Source organism: Haemaphysalis longicornis, unplaced genomic scaffold, assembly GCF_048455015.1.
Source record: "Haemaphysalis longicornis isolate Haplotype H1 unplaced genomic scaffold, Haemaphysalis longicornis Haplotype H1 scaffold_6, whole genome shotgun sequence".
In the NCBI taxonomy this organism is placed as follows: domain Eukaryota; kingdom Metazoa; phylum Arthropoda; class Arachnida; order Ixodida; family Ixodidae; genus Haemaphysalis; species Haemaphysalis longicornis.
In genome coordinates, this window is record NW_027526407.1 from 21,707,683 (window position 1) to 21,724,824 (window position 17,142).

At 45.1% G+C, this 17,142-nt stretch overlaps 1 protein-coding gene across 1 annotated transcript in view; it reads right to left on the reverse strand.

Moving 5' to 3' along the window:
- Positions 1–17,142, reverse strand: part of LOC144141429 (A disintegrin and metalloproteinase with thrombospondin motifs like) — a 41,744-nt gene that overhangs the window by 15,313 nt on the left and 9,289 nt on the right. Inside the window, exons 4-7 of the mRNA XM_077672991.1 lie at positions 10,351–10,422; positions 10,158–10,285; positions 10,031–10,083; positions 2,277–2,385 (exon numbers count right to left, since the gene is read on the reverse strand). Coding sequence (XP_077529117.1) covers positions 2,277–2,385; positions 10,031–10,083; positions 10,158–10,285; positions 10,351–10,422 — 362 coding nt within the window. The remainder of the gene's footprint in view (positions 1–2,276; positions 2,386–10,030; positions 10,084–10,157; positions 10,286–10,350; positions 10,423–17,142) is intronic.

Consider the following 17,142-nt stretch of genomic DNA (forward strand, 5'->3'; position numbering starts at 1 on the left):
CGTGAAGATAATTGCCTTTTTTCAGGCGAATCACCTTGTCCGCACGTCTTGCATCTTGGCTAGGTAGGACAGAATACTCAAATTGTGTTTATTGGGCATTGTAATGATGATATTTACCGACAGAATGCAACGATCAACCTCCCGTCTGTCGGTATGCACCAGTGTCCTGAAGCGTCCCTTTCAGCGCTGTAGTTGGACGACCATTCTGTACAAGAGAGGATTAAGGCGCTCGTGCGAGAACAGATATCAAGGCAACTATTCTTTCGTGTCCCCTGCAGATTTCGTGTGCCGAAGCACCTGACGTGTCTTCACCGCTTCATGATGTTATCCGGGAGCAATTCACTGAGGCTCTTCCTCCGACCTCTCGGTACACAACTCTGGCAGCGCCCCTTTCTTATTCTGAAGTTGCGGCTAGACCTTGCGAATGAAATAGTGATTATGGACGGTAGATAGCGCTGCGACGTTGAGTGGGGACGAAGCTAAACGGCCGGCACAGCCAGGCGGGATCAGACTGAGCACGAGACTAGCTGTGCGATGGGGCGGGACCGAATCTTGACAATGATAGTGTCCTGACACTGGTGCATACCATAGACGGGAGATAATGTGCGGCATTCACTCGGTGACTGCCTTCATTACAATATTTAAACTTGCCGATATCTTGTACGTCTGCGATGTGATAAACTGTCATCTCAAAATCGCCTCGCAAGTCGATCCATTCGCGTGGCTCACCTGAAAAAAAGTAGGAACTTCCAGTTTTGGCTGGACAAGACGCTATATCAATAGGGGAAAGCCGACGTGCAAGAACGGGTTCAATGGGCTGCAGGGCAAACGCCTCCGAGGACCATGCTCTGTAGTAGTAGGGTAGTAACGCTGGAGTTCACTGGAGCGTGGCCATCGTAAGCTTTCATGCTGGGCGCACGCATATCGTTCAAGGATGAGCGAAGCCAACTGAGTGCACGTTATAGCGCTTTCTTGGTGTTCCAGTTCGTCGCCGAAACCAATGTTAAATTCACCGCCTTCGAGTGATTTCCTTATCTTATCATCAAGTTCTTTAAGGGAGCCTTCTTTACTTGCCAGGTGTGCTATGACCTCTTCAGATCATGCAGAGACGGTGAGGGAGTTCGGTAGAATTCTCTGGCTGCTTTGAACTTCGTCGTAACAGCTCCACGAAGAGCGCCTCGCTGATGGCGGAGCTTGCCCAACGGTCAGAACACAATGCCGGTCTCCTCCCTCGTTTAGGCAGCAAACGTATTATTGCATGAAGACCGGGCGCCGTGGTACGTTTTGAAACACGCTGCATTAGTATTTCTGGCTTTGCACAAGCACGAGCTCCAGCCAAACCAAGGGCTTCCTTTTTCTTTTCTTTCAAGAGACTGCGGACGAGCCTTTTCTCGGGATCAAGATTGAACAGTGTGGGTTCAATCTTGATCGTGTGGGTTCAATCTTCAATCAAGATCGCTGTTATGCCGTTGAGACAAAGAATCTACCATTAGGTGAAACATGTCGCACAGCGCCATGAAATGACCGTAGAGATTTTTGTACCCACAATAGCTTGCCAACTTTTGCATCACAGGAAGAACTGCGGGGCGGGCGAGCGTGACCAAGCCCTTTGTGGCATAAGCCACGCGGCAGATTTTGTGCATTGCAGGACCGGAATAGTGTACCAGCTCCCACTGCCCTGAGGCAGGAGTAACTTTGGACAAAGCGGCGGCTGATTCTGTGTCCTGCTTACTGAGCGCACAAGGTCAATCACAGGCACGTCTATGTTGCGGATTGCAGGATACTGTAGTGCATGCGTCTGTTATCCGGTTTAGAAGGCCCAGCAGTGCTTTACACCCATCCCAAGCAGACATAGAGGGAACTCATCTAGGTGTTGCGCATTTTAAGAGTGGTGGATGCATGGGCTGCGTGAAAAGGAGTAGGGCTACCGATTCAGCACATGTATTGCAACATCAGTGATACATTTTACACGTCATCCCGTCGGTGGGTTTGTCTTCAACTATCGCCGATTACGTTTTCTGTTATGCTATTTTAAGATTTTGTTGTTAACAAGACTTCGGGTAGGGGGATGCAAAAGTTATAACCCTGCGTCCCTTTTTGTTCTTTTGTGTTAGACCAATGTATATATACCTTGCGCAAAAGATCACAAACCATTTTTATGTCGAAGATTGTGTTGTTCAGCTTCATTATCCTTATCTTTGTGCATCGTTGCCGACATGTCAGCAAAAACTGCCTACAGCGCAAAAATATGTTAACCAGAATGTAGTGAACCTCACCTGTGGGCTACTTCATGGGCGATTGTGTAAATTCCTTCGTAGAAGCCGGCTTTGTCTTCTCCAAGGCCTACATTGTATGCAGTGCATACCCCACCAATGTACGCGACACCTGTGAAGAGGCAATAATGAGTGCCCTTTTAGTTTGATAAAAAGGCTTGATTCTTGAAACGTTCCTAAAGAAATACTTCTGCAAGGGAACTGCCAGTTTGAGTAGCTCTTGCACAAGAACTTGAAGTCAGATTTTTTGGCGAGGATAAACAAAACTAGGCGCACTAAACAAGAATGTACATTTGCATGTGAGGCTATTGTTCCTGAGATTACCAAAAAATACCCCGAAACGATCAAAATGCAAACAAACAAGAACTCTTCTAGAGCTTACTGTTGAAGAAGTCCCTTCTGATCTCTATGGTTACAGATTCAACATATTATATGTTCCTCTGACTTGAAGATATGCTACCAATTCCGACCAAGCAATCACAAATGTATAAGTCATACAGAAATAATACAACATAAGATACATCAATAATAGTTACTTTCTTTTTTGATATATTAAAGGAATACATTCTTTAGTGTACGTGGCTGCATCCACAGGAACACCGAAGCAGGTCAGTTTGCGACTCGCCGCGATTCCTTGTGTTGGCTCAAAATTATTTACGTCATCATAGACCAAAAAATGGGGAACTACCTGTCCTCTATCACCTGCGAAGCGCCCCACTTTATTTTTCACCTATATGTCTGAGTTTCACAGTACCTGGCACTAATTCCTGCCCATTGGTAACCGTCATTGATGTCGAACAGCTATCCAGGCATCGTCTGCTTCGCCGCCGCTTAATGTCCAACTGAGTTGTTATAGTGCCAGGGCTAACGGTTGCTACACCACCGCCTTCCCACTATAGGGTGCCTAAATTTTCACAAGGAGTCCGCCCTTCCACCCTATCGAGCCGCTCGAACACCCCTCACGAATCGCCCCGCAAATTCATGCTTCCACGCCGCGAGACGTATTCATTAACGAACCATGGCCACTCTTGGAATCTCCCGAAAACTTCCCGAAGTCACTTGCAATGGGCACGAAATGCCCCTCTATTCCGACCATCTAGTCATCGCGTTTGATGGGCTTGGGCAAACGCACCAAAAAGAAACTGCATCAACCTGACTGACACACGAAGTATACCACGGGACCTGCTCTTCCTTAGATCGTTCTCCAAATAATACATCAACAACATCCGAAAACACACGCACCCATACGTCATTGGTACACATCCCCACACCCCTAACTTGCTGAAGTGGTATCCCATAAACACGGTGCTAGCCGTGACTGTCCTTATTTATGGGGTTACGATAAGACTAACACCAAACGCCTTCTATTCACCATCTTCAAGCAAATTGTTTAAATTATTCCGCATCTCTTTATGCGTTTAAACCAAACCCTTTCCCGACAGACCAAATACACGAGGAGGCGCTATAGAAATTTAACCCAAACAGACAACCGGTGAAATGGTTCGGCGGCTGTGCTCCAAAATGTCTAAAATACACAACATTCTGGGAACTCTGTGACCTCCTGTAAAGGTTTATGGTACACGTTCCTCGGAGCCTTACATACCCAAAATGGGGCGTCTAAGCAGCAACCCTTCTTATCTCAATCAAAAAGAGCCGCTCGCTCTTTCATTACTGCACTGCAATGACCCCACAGGAGCTTCCAGCACCAATGTACCTGCCCGTTCCTGCAAGTTACGAATAATCACTCTTCTATAACACTGCCTTCAAAAGCTAACACTACCCCCAAACACTTCAGTGTACGTAACGCATAAAAACCTCTCTATTACTCGAAGAATTCCTGGCCGCACTCTAACAAGGAATCTTTTCACCCAGGCTGCACTTCCCCTGAATCGGTCAACTTGCCTGTGAAACCAAATACCATTCCAGAACTCACCTCTGAGAAGCGCGAATTGGTGGCTGTGCTGACGCCCTTCCTTCCACTCACCGACTCACCCTCGGATGTGCCTATTGCAAACATTAATTGGGGCTTCAACTAGGCCGGCTTCGCATTATTCAAAAGACTTGTGAACCGGCATCAAAGCACCCTCATGGCCGTTGGTGGTGATGTTTAGGCGTTTCAACCTCAGTGTGGGTACCTTAGAAGCTCTTTTGGCGCAATTACGGCTAAGCCCTCTAGACCTTCAGTTATAATTTAAACAATACCTCTTTTCAAAGAACCGCAGCCAGCCTGATACAGCTCTAAACAGTGCTACGCTTGATGTTTCTAAGAAAACGCCTCGCCTCATAAAAAACCTCCCCGGAAAACTCCGGGTTCCGTGGTAGTAACTATTATCCTAGCGTTATCCAGGCAAAAATGTTCCCTGCAAGCATCTGCTGCCCACAGTCAACTGGATCACTTCAAAAAATACTTTGATTCCAATGAGTCCCCGACTTTTTCTATAACGTTGCCTCCCACCCGCTCTTCCACAAAATCTGTTATCAAAAAGATGGATTGCTCATAAGATCTTCCCCTGGACAATCTGTATATCAATGAGAACACAACCACTGTTTTTCGCTGTTATATGGCACTTTGTTCTCCAAAGCAGTCACTCCTTATAAAATGTCATGAATTCATATCAATGAGAAATCCCATACCATATGTCACTACCTATGTTCTAGCCAGAAACCAGGGAAGACACTCCACCTGAGGTCCTCGCGTCTGTCAAACTTCTCCGGTCTGCTGAAGTCTTTATCAATAAAAGAAATGCGAACGCCGATGCCCCTTAACGTTCAGAAGAGAGTAAGAGCAGGATACTCTATGAACGCTAAATATCCTGACCACCTCATGCATTCAAAGGGGATTTTACATACCTCGTCTTATTTGGCTCCAAATTCATAGATTACAGCACAATCACACCCATTCTAACCGGCCCGCCAAACCCTATGGGCCCGAGCATGGGCGATATACCTGCCATCACACTGACTACCACAATGGCTCATAGATTGCGGTCATGCACGACAAGTTTCCAGCTGCAGATCTGCCTCCCACGCCAACTCTGACCACGAGACTGGTTCAACAACCTCCTTGTGGTCAATCAGCAAGAGCCATACCATTGGCCGTTAGGTTCAAATGAGCAGCCTTTAACCACGCCATGAGCTAGACACGGCCCGCCATATGTGACCTCCTGGAGCTGCTGCGCCACAATCAAGCAACGAATCAGTCACAAACATCTTGCTGCCCACGATTTAGCTGGCACTACTGACGACTTCGGGCACAGTTGAAGTTCACGACACCGCTCCCATTACCACCCACCACACGTCAACGAAGGATCTGCAGGTGAGACACTTACTGAAGTTCCAGAAAACAAGTCATGGCCACCTGCTTGAAAGAGGGCTTGCGCTACGGCCGGTACCAAGCCGCCTACAACCTTAGCACATACACGTTTGAAGACAGCAACCACGAACGCTTCTGGGGTGGCCCTATAACCCGAAGCCATCTGCTACTAACCCAGAGCTCATCTAGGTATAAATTTGCCATCAAGGTGCGGCACCAATTAAATATCCCTATTTTACAAGCAAAGGTGCCGCAGTAGCTGCCGGTTAGCTGTTTGAGCACCAAAGAATTACCCAGTTATGCGTGTCATTCTTTTACACTGAATATATCTCGTCGTCTCTCGACGCAGTTTGTAAGTCGTACTCCTTGCAGCACATAGCAGCTTCTACCTGCATTATTCTCCCAGTGAAGGGTGCCGGGTTCTGCCCTAAAGTCCGCTGCTAGGCGGGTGCTGGAAGGGTCCCTGGGGAAAATCACACTAAGTTCGCTACACTATCTAATTTGAGAGGCATCAAAAGGTTCTTGTAAAGAACATGTGCTCCTTAGAACCACAACACCCTGGAGCGCTGGTCTCCAGTTCTACATATGATCGATTACTTGAAAGGGACACTTTGTTCAGCCGTAATCGTCGTTTCCTGTACGTGTACTAGTAAAGTGATCGTGTGCTCCACCCCGGGTGGGGTGTTTTTGACCAAATTTTATTGTGCTAGCCCTTGGTGCCGCACACGTAGGGCAGGAGACTTTAAGCCTTTATGCTCTGATCTGGTCTACCCGTCGTGAAGTTAACGTGTGCCCATGTAATGGAACACTTGTCATGCTGTTTCACGTTTTTGAATGACATCGCTTGGCCGGCACTACGTTGCAACCAACTTAGTTGTCCGATAGTCAGCTGAATTGTAGTGGTGGCTGAGTACACAAACGGGCTCTTGGTAACGTTAAGCTTACTGCTGGGGCAGCGAAGATCAAGCCATTAGGGTGGGCAGTATTCAAGAGCTTACAGGTCGTCTTTCTTGAGGGTGCACAGTGCTCAACAGGAATGTTTTCCATTCTACGTTCAACGCGTCCATTTATATTCCCATTGTGAACCCCATCACCTTGTTTTAGTAAGTTCTCCCGGACGCCTCACACAGTACGTGAGTTAAGGAGACAAGGCCAAAGTCTTTTATGATGCTCTTAAAGTGGTGGGGTAAACGTGAGCAAAGCGAGGTATTTTCCCCACGGCATCCTTCATCCTTACCTTCAGGCTTCAAATTCAGCGCCTCTCCGCTGCTCCCTGACGGCACCAGATGAAACTGTTTAGGCAGTGCTGGCATGGTTCGCGCGCCTCTCTTAGTCATTTGCTACAATGGCGTGTGTTTGGTGACCTGTTCCGGCCATTAATTATGGTAGTTAGCCTACTGATCGAGCAGTCAGCGCTTGCATCGCATCAACCAAAGATCCAATACAATTCGGCCCCGATGTTACCTAGACTTCTTTCATTCGTTGATGCTGTGCCTCAGGCCAAGCAATTTCCGCTTGCCCTACCGAGGACGTTGGCACACCATTGTCTGCTGAAGCAATTTTTAAAATGCAGTCGTCAGTCACAATGACTGAATTTTTTTGCAGCAATAGTGCTGTATAAGCAACGGAGTGCTTCAGGTCTTAAAGAGTTCACTTACAAGGTGTACACAAAAATCGAGAACCCATCTGTCATGCCTCTTAGATGTTCTGTCTATTGAGTGCAGCTCTCTGGGCAATCACCTGACCGGGAAGGCCGTGCACGAACTTGCAAACTCGAGCACTATGCCTGAGATCAACGCTGTGAAAGTCGTTAGAACGAAGGCCTGCCAGAAAACTTCTGTAGTGGCTTGACATCGTTAAATGGTGCCACCTGCAATTTGGATTCCAACTACACCTTAGCACCAGGGATGGCTTGAAATGCCTGTAATAAATGGTTTTTGTACAATAGCCGACCTCAAATCAAAAGTTATGTAGTTCCTCCATTTCCAAGATAAATCACTGATTTTATTCAGTACTTTTGTTGCACACCGCACTTTTCACCATCCTCATCGAAGCTGCGAGTTTCAGAAGCTTCACTTCAGTACGCGGCGGGCCAAAAGGGTTTTAGTCTCCGCCTATTTTTAGTACTGTCTTGTTGGCGATCCGGTGACACTTTGTCCCCATCCGATGCCGACCTTCAGAATTTCCTTGACTTGGCACCTGCTATACGACTCGAGCAATGCAAGGTTTCGTCGGCGCCAGGGCACATTACTGCTGCGGAACTGTGGCTCGGACGTATAATTCTCACCCTGTACTGAAGCAGACCTAAACGTACAAAAACCTCCACAATTACCAACCTTGATGTAGTACATTATGTCATTAATTTCCGCCGCCAGGCGCCTCAGTCTGTATTGCCTGCCACTGGTGTAAATGTTAATAAATCTGATTTGAAGGGGTTTGCCTTTACATTATTATTCACAGAAGGACAGCACTTTGAGTAAGTACTTAGGGCATAATAGCCCACTCGAAGGCTATCCAACATTAGAAACCCAGAATTCCCGCACATAGGTTGCGGAAACACTTTCTTTCAAATGCCAGCAGTTAGCGGCGTTCGACTTCAAAGCATAACTGTAGGGTTAAGGTCCGATATTTGGACTTATTTCCAATACTGATCAATTTAATCTTCAAAATATTCTAAATAAAGCCTAAGAAATACGTTGAATTGTTACGGGTGGCAATTTCAGGCCGTGGCATTGCCCTATCACAAAATTCTGCTATGCATTGTTCTGTCGGCCACAAAATACAGGCTCCGCCATTAATAATTCTTCAAAAAAAGGGCTTCACTGAGCGAATACGTTCCCGCTAAAACAGGCAAAGTGTGCTATTTGTCTTCAGTACAAAAAGAAATGAAGTATTTTTCTGGTATAATGGACTTCAAGAAAAACGTTTGCTTTTGAGACATGACCGAATGGTTCCTTCACACCTGCACTGCTTGTATACTCGTTTGGGCTACTGTGAAAATGAAACATTCACAGGGAATCACCTCAGAGCAGTAGTTGTCCATCGCACCTTTTCAAATAGGCTGATAGGTCTTTTCTTGAAAACGAAAACCATTGAATGACCAATAAATCTGAAGCTGCGAGAAACAAGTGATTCGATTATTTATTTCATGTACCCTCATCGCCCAAGGGCATTGGATAGGGGAAGCACGTAACATTTAGCCCTAAATAGATCACCATCACTATCATCGTCATCAAAATCAACAACAGCCTACCCAGGCCCACTGCAGGGCGACGACCTCTTTCATTGACTTCCAACAGCTCCTGTCTTGCGGCACTCGAGTTCAGTGTTGGCTACAGAATTTTTATTTTCCTTCCCTGAATCATGGTATTGGCCTTTCTTTTCTTCTCCACCCATATTTTCGTATCTAATCTCTTACCTTAATTGTCCACCGGTTCTACGTTCGTCTCACTACATGGCCACCCAAGTCAATTTGCTTTTTTACTGGAACTATTATATCATTTACTCGGTTCGTTTCCTGATCTAGTAAGCTCATGTCCTGTCCCTGAGTGCTAGTCTAAATATTCTTCATTCCTTGGACCATTGCGCCGATATAGGTCTTCTTTCCAGTTGTTTATTAATATGCCAAGTTTCAGCTCCGTATGTCATCACTAGCAGCATGCAACGCTTATTTATTTTTGTTTGAATGATAGATGTAGCTTACCTTTGGTTAATTAGATTTGCTTGCCGAGTGCTGCAGCAATGTAGAGCTCGACGGCAATGCAGACCAAATTTTGCAATTGTATCAGTAATTTATATCACGGAATTCACACATGATATACTCAACTAGATGTCGCAATAACATGATAACCAACACAGTAGGCTTGACCTTCGCACGCCGGGGTTTGGAACATTTGGCTCACCTATATGCCATTCCGGTGGGTTAAAGCAAGCGCAAGAACCAATATTCTACCCTCGAGTAAACAAAGACGACAAAATATCAGTTGAATATTGAATGGAGCCGTGTCTGATGTTCAGGGTTTGCCCCAGCTCCGCAAACGCGGAATAAATAGATGTAGAAAAAAACGGAGCATAAATTTTATGAGACGCGATATAAAATAATTGATATTGCTTATAAAGTAGTGTTGTTGCGTATATGCGTAGCTTGTTCCCGTTCTTTATGAGGGCAGGGACCTTATTATAACCCTTTATAAGTAAAATGGTTTGGCGAACCATTAACTCTGGAGGAGTTCTCGAATTCTCCGGCTACAATGACTTTGAGGGTCTCCGAAAATTTTATTCCCACGCAAAGATATACCAACCAGTTTAAGTACGCGTCGACTGCACTAGAAAATTTTAAAAAATTGCAAATAGTTCTCAAAGCACCTCCTTTGTACCGAATTGGAGGTTTTGCGAGTGTATCTCTCCTTTGAATGTTGTATCTTCAACAAGGAGAAAACTTTACCTAATGTGTTTGTGTTGCCATTTCCGGAAGCATCCGTGGAATAAACGTCATACCTGCAAAAATTTTCGACATAAAGTTCAAATGATATCTTTACCCCTACAGCGTCACGCAAATAAGCACATTTTACCCGGTCATAAGGTAGACAACGTCTGGGTAACCATGTGCGTGCTTTCTTCCGCCGGCATACGTAATCAGATTGGTTAGGGTTGTTTGGTCGTGCATATGATTCCCAGTCCCAGACTTGTAGGTTTCGTCCTGCAAGAAAAAAAAAATATGTTTTAGTAGGCCATAATGACGGTTATAGCATGCAAATATTTTACCTGGTTGATTTCATATCCTGTGAGCAGAAGCTTTACCCGGGGCGACCATGTGTCTTCATACCTTAGATTGACCTAGGGAGGGATATTGAAATAAAAACTGGTAAAAAAATTGGCTGCGTATCTGCCCCTCCGTTGAAAATTTCGGCGAAGGACGATAGTCTTTCGTTAACATATGCCTCGTAAATGTCTCCCTTCGCTTTCCAGCTCACCTCTCATGCTGTTGCTCTCTCGTCGCGCTCCTCCCAAGGTGATCACACTGGAGGTTTGCTCTAATCAATTTATATTTGCCGCCTTCCCCTGCTTCACGCCGGCTGCCGTAGGGCAGACAAGCGCGTGAGTCGAGACTCCCTACTACAACATTTATAAAACCACATTGCCCTTCTCAACATGAGCTCCAACCGGAACGTGGAACCTATCTAGTAGAACATTGCGCAACTGTTGCGGATTAATTTCTTCAATTGCCGCAAGAAGCCATAGTGGCGCGGGCGACAGCAGGCGATGGAGTGAGTGTTCTTTTCTTTGTATGTATTATTCCATTAGCTATGGAAATTGTGAAGCATACATAAATTTTTATAAAGAATTTTGGAAATATCACTTAGGTATTAATTTTCTGCTCACATTTGCGTAATGTATAGTTCTTGTTGCAGAACGTTGACAAGTATGAACATTGCCACCGAACTTAGACGTTTATATATGGCTTGCGGATATTTATACCGATTCTGCGCATTCTGTTTCACTTTGGCCGGGTGGTTGAATCGCGTTACAGACAGACAGACTGACCAAAATTTATGTGTTTAAGTAGCTCAAGAAAGACTATCGTCTTTAGTTATTCATTTGTCGTCTAAACACTACTGAAAGAAGTGTCAAACTCTTACAATATGCGCCTCCGCGTTGCGTTATAACTAAACTAAAATGTCTTCAGGCTGAAAAAATGGAATATGTTTGGGTACGGGGGTTGTTTATTGTCAGCGCGCTTCCTCTGTGCAGATGTGGCGGCTTGTGTTTAAAGCATACCTCGGCAAAGTTGGCGCGGCTCACTCAAACTCACTCACAATTTTGTTTTTCGAATCACCACTCACTCAAACTCAGACTCAATGCTGAGCAGCACATCTGCACTCACTCAAACTCAAACTCACATTGAGCGCAAAACTCAGAACTCACTCGGACTCAAAACTCAAAATGTACTCAGAACTCAAAATGTACTCAAACTCAAAATGTAATCAAAACTCAAAATGTACTCAAACTCAAAATGTACTCAAACTCAATATGGACTCAAAACTCAAAATGGACTCAAACTCAAAATGTTCTCAGAACTCAAAATGTACTCAAACTCAAAATGTACTCAGAACTCAAAATGGACTCAAACTCAAAATGTACTCAAAACTCAAAATGAACTCAGAACTCAAAATGGGCTGAGAACTCAAAATGAATTCAGAACTCAAACGGCCTCACAACTCTCTCATGCTAGGAATTTACTCGGGGTCAGATGGATTCTGATTTCATCAGCAGTCAGTGTTTTCAAATTCACGCGTGGTAAAAATATTACGGGTGCAAATTCGTGAGCCCAAACTCTTGCATTCGCCACGACATGACACCGTAGCTCCTGTGAGGTCGGAAACCATTTTCGTTGCAGATTTAATACAGCCATACCTGCTGCTCATGAAGAGTACACTGGTTGGAAGCAATTGTACGTATATATTGGATACCAAACTCTTGATGTAGGCTCCGTGTTCGTGTTCATGACAGAGGCGGTCCAGGCTCGATGGTGTGCTGGGTCCCCAGGTCGAAACGAGCAAGAATGGGCGAGGGGACGTGCGCTCACTGTTCCGTTCATTTATGTCGAAGCTGTTTAGGATTACGGTTCTGTGCATTCTTGCTCTGCATCCGGAAAAAACGCCTTATGTCAAAGCGAACTGTCCCCGCGAATCTCTGAAGCGCGAGGCGTTCATGGATATATATACCTTTGCAGTTTTATTGCGTAGAATTCTTTGCCGAGTACACCCCTCCCCCTTCCCGCCATGATCTTGTAACGCCCTGCATATGCAAAAAAATGCAGATATCACGGAAGTTCAACCTGTAATCATTATAAAAGCGTAAATGTAGAGAATTGATAAAATTAAATGTTACAAAATCTAAAAAAGAAATAAGATAAATATCGAAAATGGCGAACCGTGTAACACAGGAGTCATAGATCGTCTCAGATTGGGTAAAAATGCAGAGAGGTGTGGCACTAAAGAATGCGGGGTATCAAATTGAGGGCCTCGAGGAGGGAAATCACGTGGGACAAACAAAAAGGTCCCTCGTTGTTTGCTGAGGCACTTGTATTAGTTTTTATTAGCATTTGCTAGGTGCGATGAGCTCTCGTAGCTCGGACAACCACCACGCTGTTGTAAGCAATAACCGCCACCATACCCAGCTGTTAACTTCCACCATGCACGTGTGTGTGAGTGTGTGTGTGTGTTTGAGAGAGTGTGTGAGTCAGAGAGTGTGTGAGAGAGAGAGAGTGAGCGAGAGAGTGAGAGAGAGTGAGTTAGAGAAAGTGAGAGTAAGAGTAAGAGAGTGTGAGAGTGAAAGAGTGTGAGAGAGTGTGTGAGAGTGAGAGAGAGAGAGTGAGAGTGTGAGAGTGAGATTGTGAGAGTGAGAGTGTGAGTGAGAGTGAGAGTGTGAGTGAGAGTGTGAGTGTGAGGGAGAGTGCGAGTGAGAGTGTGACTGAGAGTGTGAGTGTGACTGGGAGTGTGAGTGTGAGTAAGTGAGAGTGAGAGTGAGAGTGTGAGTGAGAGTGAGAGTGTGAGTGTGAGTGAGAGTGTGAGTGAGAGTGTGAGTGTGAGTGTAAGTTTGAATGAGAGTGTGAGAGAGAGTGAGAGTATGAGTGAGAGGGTGAGAGTGAGAGTGATAGAGTGAGAGTAAGAGTATGAGTGAGAGTGTGAGTGAGAGTGAGAGTGAGAGTGTGAGTGAGAGTGAGAGTGAGATTGTGAGTGTGAGTGTGAGTGAGAGTGTGAGGGTGAGTGAGAGTGAGAGTGATAGTGTGAGTGTGAGTGAGAGTGAGAGTGTGAGAGTGAGAGTGTGAGAGTGAGAGTGTGAGTGTAAGTGAGAGTGAGAGGGTGAGTGAGAGTGAGAGTGTGAGTGACAGTGAGAGTGAGAGTGTGAGTGAGAGTGAGAGTGTGAGTTGAGTGTGAGTGTGAGAGTGTGAGTGTGGGTGAGAGTGTGAGTGTGAGTGTAAGTGAGAGTGTGAGTGTGAGTTGAGTGAGTGTGAGTGTGAGTTGAGTGTGAGTTGAATGAGAGTGTGAATGTGAGTGTGAGTGAGGGTGAGAGTGTGAGTGTGAGTGAGAGTGAGAGTGTGAGAGTGAAAGTGTGAGCGTGAGTTAGAGTGAGAGTGTGTGTGTGTGTGAGTGAGAGTGAGAGTGTGAGTGAGAGTGAGAGTGTGAGTTGAGTGAGAGTGTGAGTTGAGTGTGAGTGAGAATGTGAGTGTGAGTTGAGTGTGAGTTGAGTGAGAGTGAGTTGAGTGAGAGTGTGTGTGAGTGAGAGTGTGAGTGAGAGTAAGAGTGAGAGGGTGAGTGTGAGTATGAGTGTGTGTGTGAGTGTGAGTGTGAGTGAGACTGTGAGTGTGAGTGTGAGTGAGAGTGAGACTGAGTGAGAGGGAGAGTGTGAGTGTGAGTGTGAGTTAGAGTGTGAGTGGAGTGAGAGTGAGAGTGTCAGTGTGTGAGTGTGTGAGAGTGTGAGAGTGAGTTCGAGAGTGAGAGTGTGAGTGTGAGTGAGAGTGAGAGTGTGAGTGAGAGTGAGAGTGTGAGTTTGGACCTTTTGCTATATACCTTTTGCTATATCCTCATAATTATAACCAGAAAGCATTTTTATATTTGTCCCACGTGATCCCCCTCGACGAGGCCTTTGAATTGATACCCCACACACCCTAGCAGGCTCATATGAAATTCATACCAGTCAAACTAACCATGACTCTCATGACTGTAACCAGGACGCATTATTTAAGTGTCCGACGTGATTCCCCTAACTGAAACCTTCAATTTGACGTCCTACATGCTTCAGCGGCCTCACCTTGAATTTAACCCAATCTATGACTTATAGTGAATAACTCATGATTCGAACTACGAAGCCTTTTTTTTATTTGTACCACGTGATTCCCCTCGTCAAGACCATAAATTTGACACCCTACACGCCCTAGCGGGGTCACTTCGAATTTTACCCCAATTTTACCCCAAGACTCACCATGACAATCTCATGGTTATAACCAGGAAGCATTTTTGTATTTCTCCCACGTGATTCCGCTCATCAAGACCATTAATTTGATACCCATCACATCCTAGCGGAATCAATTTGAATGTTAAACCAATCAATGACTAACCATGACTATCTAATGATATAGCCCTACCACATTTTCATCCCACGTGATTTCCCTTATCGGAACCTTCAATTTGATGCCCCGGACACCCTGTGGCATCATTGTGAATTTTAACCTAAGTTATGACCCATTTTGGCTATGTTATGATAATAATCAGGAAGCACGTGATTACCCTCATCGAGACCTTTAATTTGATATGCCACACGCCCTAGCGTTATGAACGTGAATTTTAACCGAATCTATGACTTACCATGACTAAGTCATGCTATATCCATAACGCATTTTCGTCCCGAATGATTCCCCACATCGAGACCTTTAATTTGATTCCCCACATTCCCTCGCAGCATCATTTTGAATTTTATCTCAATCTATGACTCATTATGACTGCCTGATGACTACAATCAGGAAGCATTTTTCATTTACCCTGCGTGATTCCGTTAATCCAGACCTTTCATTTGATACCTTACACGCCTTAGCCTCATCAGTTTCCCTTTTACCCCAATCTAATGTGGTCATTATTCTGTTTTAAGGGGCGCTGCCCAGTCAATTCAGCTAATTCATTTGAAACAGCAGAAAAGACAGCCCCGCCCCCATTTTTCCCGGCTCTCACCTCTTCCTTTGTGACCCCTAGTATATTTAGCCGTAAACAGTAGCAGGCGAACAACCAGCCCGCCAGCACCGCCGTGTGCTTTCCCACCACCCTTTCCCACGCTCTTAGTGGATCCTTTTTTGTGACCTCACCAGACAATTATCCCTCACGCGCCCAGCCGCGAAAATTAGGTATACAACGAGTGCTTATGGCCATGAAAATTCAACAAGAAACTAAAAAAAATCAAACACCCCCTCCCTCCCAACCGATCATGCAGATCGCGATTGGTGCCGTACCCGCAGGTAACCTGAATTCCGAGCCCACAGTGACGCATGAAACTTAACAGCCAACCATAGCTGCCTGCCAGGCTACTCATATGTACTCAAACTCAAAATGGGCTCAAAGCTCATATGTACTCAGAACTCAAAATGTACTCAAAACTCAATATGTACTCAAACTCAAAATGTACTCAAACTCAAAATGTACTCAGAACTCAAAATGGTATCAAACTCACAATGGACTCAAACTCAATATGTACTCAAACTCAAAATGTACTCAAACTCAAAATGTACTCAGAACTCAAAATGGACTCAAACTCAAATTGTACTCAGAACTCAAAATGGACTCAAACTCAAAATGGACTCAAACTCAAAATATACTCAGAACTCAAAATGGATTCAAACTCAAAGTGTACTCAGAACTCAAAATGAACTCAAACTCAAAATGTGCTCAGAACTCAAAATGGACTCAAACTCAAAATGTACTCAGAACTCAAAACTCAAAATGGACTCAAACTCAAAATGTATTCAGAACTCAAAATGGACTCAAACTCAAAGTGTACTCAGAACTCAAAATGGACTCAAACTAAAAATGTACTCAGAACTCAAAATGGACTCAGAATTCACTAGGTCTCAGGCATACTCAAACTCAATCGGACTCAAACTCAGTCGGGATCACTCGGCTCAAACTCACTCAAGCTCAAACTCACCATGCCACACTAGCCTCGCGCTCACTTGAGTCCAAATGAGTCTGAGTGAGTGGACTCATGAATGAGTTCGCCGACCTCTGGTTTAAAGTATCTTAAAAAAATCGCAGCATCTACACTCCATGGATCATGGTGAAGGTGCGGAGTACGGGACTCGAAATGACATCCTAGTTCCGCCACGAGTGACATTCGATTTGCGCCACGACCGTCATTTCATTTGAGCTGTGAGTTGCACCTTGATTATACCCTAAATGAAACTGCCACTCACGGCTCAAATTAAATTTTCCTTGATTTTCGCTTGGTGGTGGTGTGCGCATGGATGTACACGGACGGACATTGGCAGGCTCTAGGTACTCCGCACCGTTACAGACGTGAGAGTAACGCGTTTGACTCTCGGGTACTAACTCGCGGTCATAGCCTAATGGTTAAGACGCCTTACACTAACCCTGTATGGTCTACCAGACACAGGCTCGAATCCAGCCGGTGACCTGTGATTTTTTTGCGATTTTATATGCTATGCGCAGGGACGCGAACCTACATTGTGTGGTCCTAATGTGCTCCTCACCTAAACCAAATTTGAAAAAACGCTGAGTAAAATGGTGATTCATGTTATGCCGACAAAAGAGAAATTCCGTCTCACTAAAGGATTGGCTTGTGGATGTATCCTTGATGACTCCTTTTAGACAAGACGCCAATGCTAAGCGAATCATCTAATACGCCCGAGACCCCTCACGCGGCCGCGTATGTCCTCTAGCTCCTGGGGACAAGAGCCCTTGGAGCAGATTTTCAGCAGAAAGTCTTTGCTCCTCTTTAAAGTGGTATTCATTGCCTCGTGTTAGTTTGAGTAACGGGAATTCTGCAAAC